The sequence below is a fragment of the Pogonomyrmex barbatus genome, unplaced genomic scaffold (assembly GCF_055798465.1).
Source record: "Pogonomyrmex barbatus isolate J1 unplaced genomic scaffold, ASM5579846v1 scaffold6, whole genome shotgun sequence".
Taxonomy (NCBI): Eukaryota; Metazoa; Arthropoda; class Insecta; order Hymenoptera; family Formicidae; genus Pogonomyrmex; species Pogonomyrmex barbatus.
This window is the reverse complement of record NW_028297160.1, coordinates 7,715,929-7,735,451: the sequence shown is the minus strand read 5'-3', so window position 1 is coordinate 7,735,451 and position 19,523 is coordinate 7,715,929. Positions and strand designations below refer to the sequence as shown.

General features: G+C 33.1%; 1 protein-coding gene across 5 annotated transcripts in view; it reads left to right on the top strand.

Annotated features, from left to right (window-relative positions):
- LOC105422842 (uncharacterized) overlaps window positions 1-19,523 on the top strand; it is a 113,118-nt gene that overhangs the window by 76,911 nt on the left and 16,684 nt on the right. For 2 of the 5 annotated variants that reach the window (XM_011632380.2, XM_089082312.1), the window contains 3 exons: window positions 4,347-4,457; window positions 6,388-6,501; window positions 18,978-19,048. In XM_011632380.2, coding sequence (XP_011630682.1) covers window positions 6,432-6,501; window positions 18,978-19,048 — 141 coding nt within the window. In that variant the 5' untranslated portion in view covers window positions 4,347-4,457; window positions 6,388-6,431. Of the gene's footprint in view, window positions 1-2,817; window positions 2,980-4,346; window positions 4,458-6,387; window positions 6,502-18,977; window positions 19,049-19,523 lie in introns of all 5 variants that reach the window. The other 3 variants (XM_089082310.1, XM_089082309.1, XM_089082311.1) reach the window with 3 other exon arrangements.

Genomic DNA, 19,523 nt, shown 5'->3' with positions numbered 1-19,523 from the left:
AATCACTTTAATGTAATTTTTAAAAACTTAAAATAATTATAACAATTTTGAAAAAAATTTTTTATTAAGATTAAAATACGAGATGTTACGAAATAAAACATAATTTTAACTTAATTTTATTTAATAATTTCTCTTTATTTTAAATTATAAAATCTTAAAATTTGAATAATCGTTCTTTTTTGACATGTTTGTTTCTTGAAGTGTTGAGCTGCAGTTCAATTTCCCAAGGATTCTGTTAGTTGTCCTCAATAGACAAATTCAAGGATCTATGATTAATTACTTTCCAAGATGCATTATGTATACTAGCAGCGTCAAGGGTGTCCTTCCTTTGTGAAATTACCTTTGAGTGATACTTTAAGTATCCCTTAAGGGCTGCGATACTTATCAAACGGTTCATTACCTCTCTTACTCGGTAAAGAACATTACGGAAAAGTATTTTATCTTTAAATATCTTTTTATTTGTTGAAATTGTAGAATTTAAAAATGACAAATATTAATTGAGCAAATTATTTTTATTTTTTAATTATACTATTGTTATCAGAGACTAAATAATGATATTCGATAGAATAAGATATAAAAGAAATATATTTTTAACTTACAAAAGTATTTATATAATAATTATGAGATAAAATTTTGATTGACATTAAAAATTTAGATTTATTTAAATTATTATCAATTGATATCATTTGACAGCTCATGTCATTTGATATAATATTTTTTACTTTTTAAAAACTCTTACTCTTTTTTCCAATTGATATTAATTAATTACAATATTAATTATAGTTAAGTATAATTATATATTTATTTTTTGTATGACAATATTCTCTTCATTAATTGTGTTGTTTATTTTAAAACGCTAAAAACAAGCAAAGTGCAAGTCTAATTATCTGTATAAATTACTTGCTATTATCTGTAGGTTATCTTTTTTTAGTACATTTAATTTTAATACCAATAAATTTGTTTCCTTTACACAAGAACCGACCAAAGAACCTTTTTTGTTCGGCATACGTATGTCATGGCTAACATCTATCTCTTTCACGTTGTTTAATTTGCATTTGCGTTTTGGAAATCCGCCAAGGCTATTGATCGTCACGCAAATTTCTTATTGCATTTCTTATGCGATTCTAATGCGTTGATAGTAGACGAAGAAGAAAAATGATTGGTAAAGAAACGGATGGTTATGACTGTTCTGCTGCATCGGCTGCTTTATATTCTTGTCGGTAATCCCGGTCACGAGCTCCTCCTTTTTTTTGTACCGCACTTTTCAGGGATATGCGTACCTTGCAAAGTTCAGATAAATGCGTCGATTCGATACACCAGATAGAAAGAGATGCATCAAAACAAAACGTTTCCAAGAGAAAGGAGTAACATGACGGAAGAGTGTAGTTTCTACCGCGATGCAACTTGGCTAGCATTTTTCTTCTCCTTCCTCTGCAATATCAATCGATTTCCTTCGTGCCAATTTCCGCTTATCGAAGACTCTGTAACATCTTTATTAGCTTCTTTACAGTGTCTTACATCTTCCTCCACCTGCGTTAAAACGTACCAATATAATACGGAACAAAATCTAAGTACTTTTTATTAGTACTAAATGCGTCTAATAATTTTCCGCAATTTGCTTTACTTTTCTTACTTCGTATTAATTTCTATTTTAGTTTCTATTTTCGTTTTAATTTCTCTTCTCTCTATTATTATATCTCTCATCATTATTGGCATTTGAAATTGCTTCTGCAGGAGTTGGAAATGTAACGGGAATTTAGATATTAATATCTACATTCTCTTTGAACGTCTCTTTGGCCTACCTGTCATATCCGTTTATACTTAGTACCAATGGGAAATCATACACGTAGTTACGTCACGGAATGATTTAGCGGAGACGTATATTTTTAGGACAGAGAGAGAGAGAGAGAGAGAGAGAGAGAGAGAGAGAGAGAGAGAGATGCTCATATTTTATATGAAAATTATTTATTAATTCTTAATAAATCATCAATATTAATAAATCATCTTTAATTCAATGCTACCATGCTATCCATATATGAATATTCTCTCTCAGTTTTATAAAAAATTTTCAAATATGTTTTCTTTCATAATTTATTTCTTCTTTCTCTTTATAAAATATTATTGAACGACGAAGCTTTTCACGAAAATTTTATGTCATCCATATTTAAATGATAGAGTGCTTTCACAAGAAACAAGAAGTGTCGTTCATATATGAATGATGTTCGCATATGACATAACAGTAAATATTAATAGTATACTTCTACAACACTAGTATATGCATATTTTCACATTTAGTTTTTATTAAATATTAATCTTCTGAATATTTGGCGTTTTATAAAATTATTGTCATATCGTAAAAATAAAAACCGACGTAACGTAAAACAACAAACAAACAAACGAAGTTCTCTGATCATATTTTTTTCGAAGTTTTTAAATTTATTTATCCCATATTACAGTCTATTTGTTAACGAACAACGAATTTTTTTTATAGCAATAACAATTATTTAATAACAAAAAAAGAAAGACCAGTATAAAAGATAACACTCGCAAAGCCAAGCATTGCGCACCAATAGTCATTTAGGAAAAATACATTTCTCTCGCAGAAGTGAATGCAATTTTTTTCAATATCACGGTGTATAGTATATATAATACTTTCGACCAATCAATAATCCAGTTATCATCGGTTATTGGCATTTTCAAGTTTTTCATAGTAAGATATTTTATATTGGAAAACAAGGATTTGTTTTTCTCTATCATAATAATTTTAAAAATATGTATAAATATATAATGTGCTGTTATACTTTTTTTTTGTTATAGAAATAGTGAAAGCGATATGAGAACAAATTGTATTCGCGTCGAGAGAGAAATACGCACTTAAAGCAATCGACCATAGGGCGGGCGTACTGAAAAGCGAAGTGAAAAAGCGAAGATTAAGAAGCGAGTAGGCAGCATCCCTTATCTCGTAACGTAAGTTAGTAGGTAAGGAACGGCACGGGGAAATCACATTAAGAGATAAAAGATTCCCGGACTGTAGAATTTACGAGCAATTTCGCCCACCGACGCGTTATTCCCGCGTGCGTTAACTTGCGTCTGACAATCGTAAAAGGTACTTTCGGCTGTCGGCCACATTTTATTAGCGCCACAAGAATGTTCAATGTAAAAGTCACGCTCATTTGCTGCGCATCACAGAATGATGAAATAATTATGCAGAGTGTAAGAGCAATTAAATCGATTTATGAGGATATTATTTGAAGTCATGATTATCAGCGGCGTAAAGAAACCTGACTAAACCTGACTAAAAGTTAATCTGAGTAATAGACAAAATTAAATTAAATTTAACAAATGGAATATAATTGAAGAATAAATATATGATTGGATGGAGGAAAATATGAATGTAATTACCATGTTATATTCTCAGTGCCCTTTATTAATTTTTTGTTTTATGAATATTGAGAGTCCGTTATTTTTTATTATGTATTTGTTAAATTCAACAGTACTGCGCGATAAATTATAACTTTTTTGCATCAAATAAAAGTATTATACGCTGTCTACACTTAATATTTCTTCGCGTTAAATGTATATTTATTGTGAAGTATAATGAAGAGAATCTATGAGACGGAAATAAGTACCATTGCGGCATTGGCGGACTTTATTTTACTATTCCCGTTACCGCAGTGGTTGCAATAAAACTTAAGTTACAATGTTCTAATGTTCCAAAGCGATTCTGGCGTTTTGTGGCGCGCGGTTGTTTACCCGTCGCTCGTGTTTATCCTCTTGTATTCTACAGCGCGCACATCGCAATACGTGTACATATGCGTTTCGTGACTTCATGCATATGCAGGTCGGTCGCATTATGCATTTGTTGCATGTGCAACACGTCAAATTGCGTCGCGTTTAGTTGCCATGCGGACATGAATGTAATCTCCGTAGATCTCGCGGAACAAAATGGAGTTTCGACATGTGGAAAAAGTCACTCTCACCAAGAATGGCCGTCACGCACCCCGCCGCAAATGTATTATTTCGTGACGCATTCATCCGCGAAGTTTCACGCATGAAATGCCCCTGGCGTTACGACAATTCGTTGGTCAGTGACTTTTCGTTTGATCATTGGCGTCAATTCGTATGTAAAAAAAAAAACTTTTCATACCGCGTTTAACTGTTCGAATAGTTTTTGTTTTACCATTTATGCATTGTTCAATTGTATAATTCATGTTTTACGCATTTGAGGGGAAATATTCTTCTTTTGAATCTATAATAAGCTTTTATTTCAAATATTTCACGGACAATATTGCAGGAAATATAATATTAGGACATACATTAATAATAAAATTGTTATTGTGTTGCAGGATCGAGAAAAACCGAACATCTGAACGATGTGAAAGGAATATATGGACGGACACCAAACGGGCTGGGCAGATTCGGCGAAATCACGAACACGTGGCGAGACGTAAAGCGGGGTGAGTTGATAAAACACGCTTGGCTGTGCTTTTATTTAAAATGTTATATTTTGAACTAATAAAGTTACAAGTCAATCTAGCATCTGTGAGATATAACACAACGCATAACACAACAATGTGCAATTGTATATTCGCGTTTATTTCTGGTTATTTTTCGTCCAAATTGCATATAATCATACATTTATCTCGCAAAGCAAATATTCTTCATACGTTGTTATTTGTCAGAGTTTCACAATAATGGAAAATTATAAATATAAAATATTAAGTATTTTTCCCATCTAGCCCCCACATAGTTTTTTTCATATTGCCCCCATCTAGTTTTTCCCATCTAGCCCCACATAGTTTTCATTTTTGATGAAAACAGATCATTCTGTCTAATATTAGTAATATTTAACAATATTATATTGTATCATTCTATAAATCGTGCCGCTAGGTTGCCATAATGCTTTCTCAATTCTCGTTTTGACCTAGTTTCAAATAACGTGCACTATATTTGAGTTTTTAATGGAAGAATTGCATTTTCGATCGGGGGACCATTACATGCAAAAAAGTGCAGGAAAAGTGCAGTGCATGAACATAAATGGGCTCTAATAAATAAAATTTTGTGTGATCTGAATTCTTGCGATATATATAAGCATTTGAATTTCACATATGTATCACATGAGCCAGATGACGGATGAAGAATGAGAAGAGCGGCGATAATTCCGTTCATCGAAACTTTAATTTCCAAGTTTTAATAAATTTCACTTCTTTCAAACTTTTGTTTCAACAGATAAAAATATTTCAACGAATATCTCTTGCTAAAAACTTCTGCAAATTCCGATTTGAATAATTTTTAAAGCTTTATATTGATAAAAGAAATATTTTCAGAAGAACTTTATATAATTGTACTTTTTTACAAAAAAAATGTAAAATATTTAATTATCTAGTAAGCGTAAAAAAATATAAGTAAATTAAAAAAATCAGAAATATATCTATTAAAAAAATATATATTATAAATAGCGATATTTTATTTAATGACATAGTCATTGTTTTTAATATCATATGCATAAAAATATTTTAATATTATATGATTATAGAATTAATTAAGATTAAAAGCATTATATCGGGAACATATTGTTATGTACTAAAAATGTTTATGATTCATCGATTCTTTTCACAAAATATTTTTCATAAAATAGTTGAGTTGTATTCTTGACTGAATAAATGAAAAATACGCTTTTTAAATATTAAAAAGAAATTTAACTGTTGAATATGCGCACACTGAATAGCATTAATGCTCCCATGAGCATGAGTCAAGTCAGGCATTTTTGATCTTTTTATCCCGAGATAGTTAGAGTATTACTCCGATAGCTTGCCAAATTCCCAAAGGATTCTGCCTATAAATATGTATAGTGGCATCTCCAATTTCCTAGGAAAGTGCTATCGAATGTCAAGTGGACTACATCGCTTGAAAATGCTAAGCAATCTCTGTGCCCTAATTATATTGCTATTATACCGACGAAGTCATTTAATCAGGAATTTTTTCTTGGAAGTTCACTTACTCTTTTCGCAATTAATATTCCTAATTCAAAGTCATTTTAATTTAACTGATCGTACTTTGCAATTTTATAAGATAACAAACTATGAATTATATAATAAAAAGTATTATATATCTGTTTAAATTTAATTACAAAATTATCTTGTACAAGAAAAAATAAATACAAATTGTTAATATAAACAGATGCACTTAATACTTTTTTTTTCATATTGCACTGACTTACAACAAAAAGTAAATGTTTGTTCATTGCACTTGTTTACAATATAATTAGATTTGATTAATTTAAAATTAAAAATCATATATATAATAATATATTAATTATATATTAATGATATTTAAATAATAATATTTGATATATATTATTTATATATATTATTTGTATTTTTTTAGCGTTAAGCCTGCTGTGCGTAAAGAAATTTTCCGGCAGCGCGACAATGCTGGAGGCGCCGCCCGGAAGTCGCGAAGACCTCGTAGAGGCAGCAAGAACTCCATGTACACCCACCGGTAGGTGACACCGACGCTTTATCATAAAGTTCGAAAGGAGTTTCGGTAACTCCCGAAATTTATTAGTCCGCGTAAACACGCTCCGTTATGGCTTTACGGGCTCTGAAATAGATGGCTACGGCTTGACGCCATTGTACATTGTTGATAATCGTCGTGATTACATAAAGTACAATAAAATTTGGCAAATTGAGAACTTTATCAATAATATTCGTGTATCCAAAGTAGAGAAATTATATTATTCACTTTTCGATAATTTAATGAAATATGTCAGGATTAATTGCGTGATCGTAGCAACGTGATTACATTAAAATGAGAAATAACGAATGAAATTATAAAATAATTTTCTTGTTAGTCTATAACTTAACTAAATTTAAAGATGGGAGTTAGGGATATTGTAATAATTTTGTACAGGGAAGCACACACATACACGGACACACGTCCGTATTTAAGCAAGAAAAGCCATTTAAGAAACGAGATTGCAAAGTCAGAAATTTTCCGGCACTAGCTTGATAAGCACAAACCCTCCATCGTCTATTCACGTCCATCTCTCAAACTTTATCATCACACCACGACGGCTATCACTCACCTCTGAAAGGCAATGTTACAAATTTCCGCCAACTAAGGTATGACGAATTACTCCCTCGTTACGTCTCATCAGATTGCATTCCGTCGTTCTCGCCCCAGAACACAATAAATTAATTTCTTCTCTTATCTCCTTCTCTGCCTGATAATTACAATTTTACCCGGCAGCATCGTTAGAAAATTATCGCCGAGAAATTTTCTGTCGTAAACGCATCCGTCCTTTGTGTCGGTGCCGTTAAAAGCATTCCCTGACGCGGGGGTACAGACCGCGAAACGCCATTTCCCTCCCCGGAGCGATATCATCGACACCGTAATTGACACCGTTTTCACGGTTAAACCGCTTTCCAATTTTCCCCTTATTTTCACGATGTAATAACTTACCGAGCCTGGCGTAAGTTTAGCCCACGGGTGGGTCAAGGGGATGAAAAGACCGTTGGCGGTGGTTACTAACGGTATACGTGTACACAGCGGCGTCTTCTTTAAAAGCCGCCGCCGAGATAAGCTCTCATTGGCGACCGAAGCGTAATCACTATGCCTTCCTGAAATAGCGCGTCAACCCCTCGCACCGCCAACGACGAGAGTCCTTGCCAGAGGAGCTTCGATCACTCGTCAGTAGCGAAATAGCTGCGGTAAGAATTGCGGTCAACGTTGTGGCGAACTTGACCTAATAAAATTAAAATTGCAACAAACGTGACAGTCGCAATTAAAATTAAAAGGTTGTTATGGTCAAATTGCAAAAACCGCAGTATTCTGAATAATATAAAGTACAAATTAAATTAATAAACTATTATTTTTAAATTTCTTGTTAAATTTCTATTTCGTTGCCACATGAAATTAAAATAGATTTAGACAAATAACTTAATTTTGACGAAAATGGCATATCTCACACAGCGAAATATAAACTCGCGCCACTCGAAACGATCGATTCTCTTTTCGTCGCATTTTCAGTCTCCATTTTTCCACAGCATCGGGACGTCATAAATCTCATGAGGAAGCACTCTCGCGAGTGCTCTCTTACGAGCGAGTGACGTGCACGATGATGATCGAGATGCAGATCGAAAAAATTGGCGCCGCGACGGGATAAAGGCGTCTGGGAGTCCCGAGGGACGCGACCCTCGGTCCTGTGTCCCCGGTGTGGGATTTCCATCTTCACTTCATAAATCAAAATGTCGTCGATTTCGTAGCGGCCGCTTGTCTTCCTCTAACCCTCTTGTGAGTCTTCGCGCTGCCGGGATCGTGTAAAAGTAAATAACGACCGATCGAAAATTGTCGGCATGTTTTAAAGAGCTCGGTCTTAAAAAGTTTCGAAGGGTCCTTTTCGTCTTCATTCTTTCTTTCTCTTCCTTCCTCGTTCTTTCTTTTTGCCCCGCAGTTATTCCCGTGTTCGCGAGGCAACCTAGAAACTTTGGTAATTACGCGGAATTAAGCTTCTTAAAATTTATAACACGACCGGCTTGACACATTGGCAATATAAGAGGAAGAATGGATGACCAGAAGATGCAAAATAGAGAAAGATTGTTACTCTTTGAAATGCTTCTTTTTAGAATAATTTAATAATTAATTTATAAAATAGTAAGTTTCAATCATAATTAACAAATAATACCGTATTATTACATTTTTTGTACATATTAATATTATGCTATATTCATGTTGTTTAAATGAAATAAAATGGAACCAAATAATAAATGCAGTGAAAATATTTCTACCGTATTATTTTCAATAGTTCGTTAACGATATTACATAGTTTAGCTCATCTTAAAATTTGACGTAATTGACATTTTTATTCTGGTTATTCATATCATAAATTCTATAAAAAATATAATGATTGTCCATTTATTTTAATACATAGTATATTATTAGTAGTTTATAATAGCTTAAGTACATCACAAAATAATATACACTTCTCTCGTGAATTCAACATTGGACGAAGTTATAATGCGGAAACAGTTTGCGACGAGCGAGTCGCGCATACTGAAATTAATAATAATAGCGCGCATGAGGGCATCCTGCGCCGTCTGTTGTATTAATTAATATGAAATTCTAGATCGGCAACTGTCACGCCGACAGCGGAGCCGTTTTCTTGTATAATTAATAATGATCCTCGAAGCCCATAGTAAATGTGAGCGTTTCGTTACGAACTCGGATAAATGCGATCCGCATAGAATGCGAAATGTCGCTAATGGGATTAAAACATAGCAAAAGTTTACACGGGAATTGTTCAAATATAGAAGAAGCCCATCTGGCGCCGAATACATTAATTACTTTGCGTATATTAATGTTCTTCTTCTCTTTGCATATTTAAAAAAAAATTTTATTTAAAATTTTTTTTTGGTAGTTTCTAAAACTACCAAATCGACTTTGATTGAATTAATAACAACGTTTGAAATGTTTTTGAAAAAGTTTATAATCGATGAAATATGACGTCAGTGTTATTTAACAATATTCGAAGATATAATAAAAAATTGAATGACTTGTTCCAAAACTTAATTGACTTGCTAAATGGCCATCTATGAGATGATTAACGATTGAAGAACTTTGAAGGAGTTTTTATTTAAATTACAAAGTATTTGATCAAAAATTTAATCTCGTGATATCACAGAGACAGCAATAACGAATCACAATTCACAAAAGCCGAATGAAAGCTCAATACTCATGCGAGCTTGAAACAGATAATACGCATGTCGAAGCGCCACGCATCCTCGCGAATAAATCATTACGCATCGATTTCATAGCGCATCGTATTTCGTGCGATGCATATTGCACGTTTCCATATTTATATGCGTAGGCGACCATGCACCGATAATGCATTCCGAACACAATTTATCGGTGATAATTGACGAAATGAATTACATGCGCGAATCGCGACTACGATTACTATCGACATTTTTTCCTTTCCCGATATCATCGAGAATTCGATATCAGCCGTAACGAACGGTTCGATCTAATTAAACTTGCTCGCCGAGGGGGACATGATTCGTATCGTGTTCGTAAATGTTTGCAAATAAAAGCAATCATCCTTTATTCGATATTCTGAGAGTTAATCGAAAATAGTTTTAGTTGTCAAGTGTCTTACTTATTTGCGTGCATGTGCGCGTCATTTATATTAATTAATTAATTAATTAATAATTTATTAGAGAGAATAAATCTGTTATTTGCCTTTCTTGTAATAATCTAAAAGTTAATTAAGATAATTTATATAAAGATACACATTACACATCTTTTCTTGATTTTATTTAATAACAGAGATTCATATCTATACATTTTGTACAAAGAATTCTATAGAATTTGCCATTTTTATTATTACTGCTAATTATTATTTATCCAATGAATTTATCCAATAACATTACATTTTTATTTTAATTAAAATATTTTTCCCATCCTTGATTAAATACCTTAATATCTGATGAAATTTTCATTGTAATACCAATACTATTTACTAGCTTGTGTTGCAGGGAATGTTTGAACGATTTATAATGCTGTCGGCAATATTTGCCGAGTAAACAGGCGAGAAAGTTATTACATAATTTCACGCGTTATTATAATATGCCATGATAAACTTTCTCAAGGCAAACTTTTACAATACATCCGGTAAAACAAGCGGATTCTTGTTTGCCTTATGCGATATTATGCGGGTAGTAACGACGGTGGGCGTTAAGTTATGCGTGCGAGCTGACTTATTCAGGGTCAATAGGACGAGTTGTGGCATTTACTATTGGTCTGGGTCAAGAAACGAGAGACCAAGTGAGTGTCTCGATCGATATAGGGCCCAACTCGGTAGGGACAAATACACCGAGGTCCGCTTGGCTAACATTGAATAATTCATAGGGTCCGACCGAGCGTCTATACGCCATCAATGCTATACCAATAGCCGTTGCCCGTTTCATCACGGGCTATTGATTGGGATGGCGGTTTTCCGTTCTCTCACGTTTCAATCATCTACACGTCAGAAATGAATATACCTCGCTAAGTATATTACATGTTGCCTAGGCGAATAATTTTTTCTTTTCTTTTTTTTTTCTCTAGATTCACATTTTCTAATATCCTTTTAGTAGAAATCTTATTATATTAATCTAAAAATCTAGCAGAAATTGATTTTAACATTAACGTAATTGTTATATTAATAATTTTATTAATGTTGAAGGATTTGAGCAATAAGATAATATGGTATAAGTGAAATTGTCTACAAGTTAAATAAAAAAATATACGCAATGGAAAAACACGCGTTATTATAAAAATTAATTAGTGAAAACCTGTGATAAAGAAAAGTAGAATTGTATATTAAAAAAAACAAGAAAGTTGCTAAAATTTTATAATAATATTTTTCATGAAATAGATTAAAAGAAATAAAAAAGTTGCCACAGTTTATTATAGTAATGTTATTTTTCATGAATAAGACTAAAATTTATTTCAACAAGAAGTTTAATACCGACGTGAAAATATCGATTATGAAATAAGTTTAAGAAGCATATCTTATAAGCTACAGACTTTTATAACATGAATTTTCTAAGTAGCTAGTAAATACAGCGAGAACGGAAGGCTAATTGGGTTCTTGTTATCGCGCTATGTTAGCCTCGCAACAAAAGTGTAATTTTTAACAAAGTTTGAAACTGGAATTATGCGCGTGCATACATATATCCTATTGAAAAATAATACGAATCGGCGTATTGTACATATTTCATTTAATTTTCAACTCATATGCAATGATTTACAAAGTATGAAAAACAAATGTTCATTTCTAATAACTGAATCGATTTAACAGAAGAATCATTCGCATTGTGATTAACGCAAAGAAAAATTTTCGTAAAATGGATTTGGAAGAACAAATGACAGATGACTGGAAGAAAGTAAAATAAATTATAAGCATTCCCGGTGCTTACCAATAAACACTCTGAGCGATTTTATGCATCGCCGTTTGCGCGAGACAGCTTAAATGGGTGCAAAAAATGGGTCTGTAACAGGTCGCGTGCAACGGCTGTTTATCAACCCTCCGCGAAGTGCATTGGCTGGCAAAAACTCCATGCACATCTCGGTGCAATAAAGTTCGTCATTGCGGGAATATTTGTTCACTTGCGGTATTCTGCAACATTGCTAAGCGCCGCAATCTGCCTCTCTTAATCCAAAATCTAAAGAGTGTCACGCGCGCGCGCGCGCGCGCGCGCGTGTGTGTGTGTGTGTGTGTGTGTGTGTGTGTGTGAAAAAATTGAAGAACCTTCCTGAAAAAACTCTGCCATACAGCTTGTATGCCATAAAGTTTAAATCGTCCAACTGTTTTCATATGACTGTAGTACATCGTATTTTATAGCGCGTGTGTGCGGAAATTTCGCGTGTTGTGTTTCTTTTGGTATTTTAACTTTTAACGATGGCTTCGCCAGCGATCTTTTTTGCAGAAGCCATTTTCATGCATTTCTGTAGCGTGATTTTCGTCAAGCACTAAAATATTCCGTGCAATGATACAGGTTTCGATTTTAGCACTTTTGGTTCCAGCGTAATTTGGAAATGTCAGTCTAATTTGACCTTTAACCTATCCGTTGTCATATCAAATGTCATAATTTATAACGGCTCGTATTCTGATTAACGTAGATAGATGACCAGATTTTGCGGGTGTCTAGGTCATGCGGCTATATAGAGATACGGAAACTCAGAAAAGCCTTGTGAAAAGCCTAAGCTTCAGCTATTCCTACATTGCTTACTCTTATTTATCTATTACAATCTCAAATATCTTATTATTTTATCTTTCATATTTTCAAAAATATTATAACATAATATTTTTGATAAATTATATATCAATAATATATATCAATAATATAAATAAATCAATATAAATAGAATAAATAAATATCAATATAAATAGATAAATTATATATCAATTTTTTACTATATATATATATATGTGTGTGTGTGTGTGTGTGTGTGTGTGTGTGTGTGTGTGTGTGTGTGTGTGTGTGTGTGTGTGTGTGTGTGTGTGTGTCATTTCGCGACATTTATCGAAAAAGCGTTTTAAATTTGCGTTTTCAATTTGCAAGGAATTATCTGTAGAATTTGCGTCTCTATAAAAATCTCTTCGTTGGGAATCATCATTAATAATTCGTTTGAATGATAAACGTGAATTTGAATTACGAATGAATGCGTAATGGATATTACATGGCAAAGTAAGATTCGAAAGACTAATGGATTCGCCAGCAATCTATTATACTCTCTGTATCGATAAAATAAAGCGGAGCTTAATTTCACTCGAAAGATCATTTGTCTCAACAAAATTGTTTATGAATTATAAAATGTTACGCTATATCTCTCGATATGATGATGGCTACGACATATATAAAGTGAGTTATTTGATTGAACGTAGCATCCGACCTTCCTAATACAATTATTGATTCGATTTTCTGGCACGACGGCGTGCTCGGGCTTGCAGCATAGAATTTGCATATGGAATTACAAGGGTGCTGCAACGGGGTATAGCAACGTATAACGAATCCGTGTTTGCCGTTTGATTGTACGGAAATTGCATCGAGCGTCGACGTGCGCGCAGTTGACAAGCACGATTTCCTGGACTTCGTGGAACTTCGATCTTGTGATCGGTCTGTCAGTGCGAACCGCATCTGAATTTCCGCGAATGGACGAAATGAAACGATCTTGATTGTCACAATTTTGATAGTAGTGTGACAAAATTATAAATAATAGGAAAAGATTGGAGAATATTATCATCGCAAATATTATTGCCGCATTTTTTTAATGTAATAATTGATTAAAATTAAATTCTAATCAAGCCATATAATAAGTATTTTACATAAACAAAAGTACTCTTTCTTTTGTATAATCAAATAATTTTTATAAATACAATTAATTTCTTTAGAATCTGAGTAGAATTATGTATATATGCAGTTTAGTGAGCCGAATTATCTCGAGTAACAATAATAATTATCTCTGCGTCTTGTCACACGTAAATCATTATATCAGTAATATTATTATTACTAGAAAAATGCAACAGCCGAATCATGATTATAGTTGAATTTATCGTTTCTGCATTTATAGCGCTGATTATGGTTTTTCACCAATTATGGTATTTCGCAAATCAGCAAAGTTGTAGAATTAGCGTTCGAATAGAGAATTAAATCAGTCTTGCGGAATATCTAATCGTTGTTATCCATAACCGTAAAGTTTTTAAAATTGAATTTACATCGCGATCAAAATAATTGGTCATATTTCAATATAAAGAAAAGAAAAATTAGTTATTAAAATTAAGAAATTATTACGAGCAGTACATATTGTAATACATTTAAAATATGCAAAAAAATGTGATATTGAAAACATGTATATTATTATATTTTGTTTAAGTATTTGTGGATCTATACAAATTTTTGTTATTAAAATTATAATAAAGAGTAATATAAAATAAAGAGTAATATTCAATTTTATCTTAAATCTGTTATATATATTAGATCAGAGCTTTGTTTTTATCTTCTATTTTGAAAGACAAAGCTTTATATTTCACAGTAATCAGTAGCTATAAATTACATTTTTCATATCATATCGCGATGTTCGAATATCTGCATACATTTTAGTCATGTATTCACAAGGGAGTGTAAAAATAATGGCGATAAATCCACGACGAATGGGATTCGTGGTCCAATAGAGTTCGATATGGAAAAGTAATTAACAATAAATTCTCGTTGTCTGATGTACAGCGTGCTCATTTCGATTTCTTTATACCTCATTGAATAAAAGAGTGAATTCTAGATGAGACATAATATATGTGCATACTTTTTTTTAAAAAAAAGTGATTTAGGAGGATTTTATTGAATAAAATTAAAATGGAGTTTTTTCTATTTTAATCTAGTTTTTATTTTTTTATTTGATAAACAATTATTTGCAATATATCTTCTCGAATCGTCAAACTATTGTTTATTTCTCTTTCTCTCTTTTTTGGAAGGGAAAATCGAGAGGTGACAATAGGAATCCGGGAATTCAACAATCTCTCGCACGGAGAGAATTTTTTAAATAAACTCGATAGGTCAATTCTCAATTCCTGTCGCAAACACGAATGACTCGTTCTATTTTTTACGGTCATGTTTTACCATAGCAATCGGACGATTGTTTTGTTGCAGTTCACGATATTTCCCGCGAGCGTGATTTTCATGTGTTAAAAATTGATCAAAGCCAAATTCCAAATATAGGACACATTCTCGTGCAAAAACGAGGGCGTACGCGTGATGGAATGTACGGAATGGAGAATTGGCTTTGGCCATAGCACATCTATCGACTATCACGTAACACAAGGAGATTTGTCAAGATTGGCTCGATGTTGCGCTCACGTAACTGATGCATTCATGGTACATTGCTGCATCGAGCGGACTGCAGTTGTACATTGCGATCACTCACAGTATTTTTCTTTGAGAGAAACGATCGATTTTCGAAGATAGAGACATAGTTTTGCTTTTTCTGAAAAATAATCGATAGTTCCTTGTCGTTCAAAAATAATGACGAAAGTATGCGATTTCATGAATTTGATAAAACTTTTGTAACACAAATCAAATGCAATAATTTATGTTACCTCAGAAGCTTTTAATACAATATCACGGTCTATGCGTTAGTTAACGGAGTATAGAAAACCGCATCGTATAACCGGCGTCATAGCAGTTATAACCGATTACAGTTCATGCCGCGCGAAGAATATGGGAGAGATATATATCAGTGGCGTGAAACAATTTCGATATTTGTGGTATGCAACGGCGATGCGGTTTACGGGCGCAATTCGGGACGCCGACGTATGCATTCCAGCTTTGTATTTCCGCCTCTTTTGTAGTTTCTCTCCGTCTGGTCTATATATTCTAGCATAGCTATATATAACGCTATATATAACAAAATCTGAAGAAAATAGCATTATTAAACCGCAATACTAAATATATTATTAACTTATTGTAAATTTATTTTAAATAATTTCTGTATATATACAGTATTGATAAAATTATTTGAACGAACGCTCTATGTAACATGTTAATTAATAAAATCTTTAGAGATAATTTTATTTGTTACTAATGCCGGTAAACAGATACTCTTTTTCATTTTATAATTGCTAGAGATTTTTGCTTTTCTCTTACGCTTTTTCTTAGATTTTATAAGCCACAATTATTTTGTTTTCTTTAAAAAAGTTTACAAGCTTAAAAAGTTTACAAGCTTTAAGATTAACTTTGTTGCCATCGAGATTAGCGACTACTTTGTAATTTACAATGGTGCATTCAGAATTTTTAAATATTTAGATAAAATACTTAGATATAGATAAAATTTAAAACTTTTGTAAATTTCTAACGTTTTTTTAAATTCAAAATAAATATTTATTACTATCCATCTACTTCCTCTTCTCTGATTGATAATTCTATAGATAAATACTGTTGGTACTGTTGGTTGTGATAATCTTGCTCATTTGAATAATATTTTGGAATAAAAACTTTTGCAGCGAGTGATCAATTTTTGCATAACAAGGGATCGATTTTTAATCAAGCAATTTTGATCAGAATTGGCAAGCTGAATCTAGATGTAAATCAAAAACAATAAATCTATCTATCATCGACCGTTCCATGCTAATTCTCTATATGAATACGCTGCGTAACAATCGTTATCACGTGTTATATTCGCGCGATTAAACATCCTCATGAAACTGAATTTTGAAATTATTGGATCATAATTATGCTTATTTATAATTCATAATTCACGCATTTTCGAGTTACTGCACACATTATATGCATCAAATTCCTACAGTTTTATATCTTCAAAAATTCACCAATTTACAATATGCATCAAACTTGCAAATATAATTTTATTCATAATGTTATATGTTGTATATTTTGAGATATATATATATATATATATATATATATATATACATATAAATACATATATTAATATGTTTTATATGTTCTTTATATTATATATTTTTGTTTAATGCAAGTTGAAAATGAAAATTATTATCAACTATTCTGTAAGCGTACTGCTTTCCTTAGCAACAAATCTTTCTTTTCACAGTATAACATATATTTAAATCTTTATCTTATCTTCTTAAATAAATTATGTTAAATTAAATTAAAAATTATTTTGATTCTTTGAAACTCTTTTACGTCAAATTTATACTCATACATTCGTTCTGAAGCTTAAAGTGTCGAGACAAATTTTGTTGATCTAGAGCATTCAATAGCCTCAAAGTGACCCTGCATGTTCGGTACCAGCGCCTTTTAGCAACGCGATGCTAAATTGCCCAAATTGGAATTTTTATCAAATCATCAAAGTAACGTGAAATGCCGCATATCCTTCATCGAAGAGATACGGAAATAGCGAGTTATAGCTTTTCATCGGAAATCGACCATCGTTGGATGGTTTTGTGATCCGATTGATTTCCGCTATATCCGCTTGGCATTGCGGACGAAACACGAATGCGATGCAGTAGATGAGGTAGGAGGTTGAAAACTTTCATATCGCAATGAATCGCTATCAATGTTCGAAGTGCCTCTCGTCCGTTGGCGGAATATCGCGCAATAATTTTTGAGAAATTGCTCTGTTACGCTCGCCAGTGTCGAGATACTGATTCATAAATCGTCGATGGGATATGGTATTGCACTATGAATATAACCGTTCGAGCATTCAACAATCTTTCTAGAATATTGCTTATGAAATCGTGCAACGATCCTTTTGAAAAATGCAACTGATATGCATAGTGATAAAGGAATCACGGAAGGAGAAAACGTTCTCATTGGTCAGACCGAGAGTATTTTTTTTTACGATTATTTGATTATTCATCATATACACATATTACGTAACATGATAAGTAATGTTATATACTTTACATAATAATTTTAATTAATTTAATTATATTATAGTAGAAGGTTTTTATTAGTATTTGCGTTATATTATAAATAATATGCACAATTATAACATTACATGTTCCTTATACGTTGTAACCGCATATAGGAAATCATTAACATTGTAAATTTGCGGTCGTATCTATGTGGTATTTTGATCCACATGATCGAATCGAATCACTAAATTTCGCATCGGCGGAAGCCGGTGGTTCTCTGATTGTGTAATTGCTGTTGCCTTGCTATTTAATTTTTCGTGAACACGTAATGGTTATAATGCTTTTGTCTCTACCCGATTATTTTCACCGAATTTTTTTCATTAAACCAACGAGCGCCAATAAAAATTTGTTTCGCCTTTTAATAGATTGCGTCAGCATTATTTATAATCAACATTGCGGTTTCAATAAATTACATTTAGACATGATTTTTCTATAAAAAAATATTTTGTCTGTGAATCACGTCAATTTCGTCATTAAAAATATAATTAACTATATTATAGATATTAAAAATGTTAACTGTTTATATGACAATAATACTAATTATCAATGTTTTTAGTTATTTGTATCTACCCCCATTAAAACAAATATGGGTTTGTATATCCAAACAATCAAACCGTAAAGAACCGTAAAGGTGCGTCGAGGTATACAACGTAGCATAACGCAACGTGACGTAATAACAAGAAAGTTCTATGTACGTAAACATTGAACTCAGTTAAACGCAATGTTGTCGTAAGATAATGTTAGAGCGACTCGCCAAGTCCTGAAGGAAATGCACTGGGCTACGAGAGCAAGGAGAGGAGGGGAGGGAGGGGGGGGACACAGGAGGGAAACACGTCGGGAATTTGAGAGCGTGCTCTCATCCTGTGGCCGTGTTAGGAAATTGCTCTCCTCTGTGTGCCACGCTGCATCCCGCATCCGTAAATTAGAATGCTGCGGTGACGAAGCCGCGAGTGTGAGTACGCGCGGGTATTACCGGCATTAGTGTGCCGCACGGCTCGCAACCGGTTAGATCCAATTTAATGTTCTGCTCGCTCTCCTTGGGTTTCAGATCTGGACACGATGCTGTACGGATACACGAACAGCATATACGTGCTGGACCACACGCCTGAATCCTTGCCGGTGAGTACAATTCGGCACGTAATGGGCCACTTAGGTACAGCTGTTATTGCGATCCTCTCGTGATCCGGGACCGCTTCCTTTCATAAATCATCGCGATCACAATTGTACGAAGCTGTTTGTGTTTGTCTCGCATTATCGTTAATTTATCGTACGTTTTTAAGCGTTTGCGAATATTAATAAGTTAATTATAGTCCGAGTCAGTAGTCACCTTAGTTACTAGATTATACTATATGCAAGTAGCAATTTCATGAACGTGCTGTCTCTGGACAGAATAGCTTTCTTAGTTCATTATAAAGCAAATGTTGCGGCTTAACGCACATATTTGAAGAGAATTAATTCAGAGAGCACACCTTTCGTCAACGCTGTACAATACGTAATCAGCCTGTGAACTACAAATGCTGGCTGCAAAATGCACCCATTTACTGTAATTATCGTCGAAATCACGAGGTGGAGTCCTGTGGTCGAAAACAGGCTA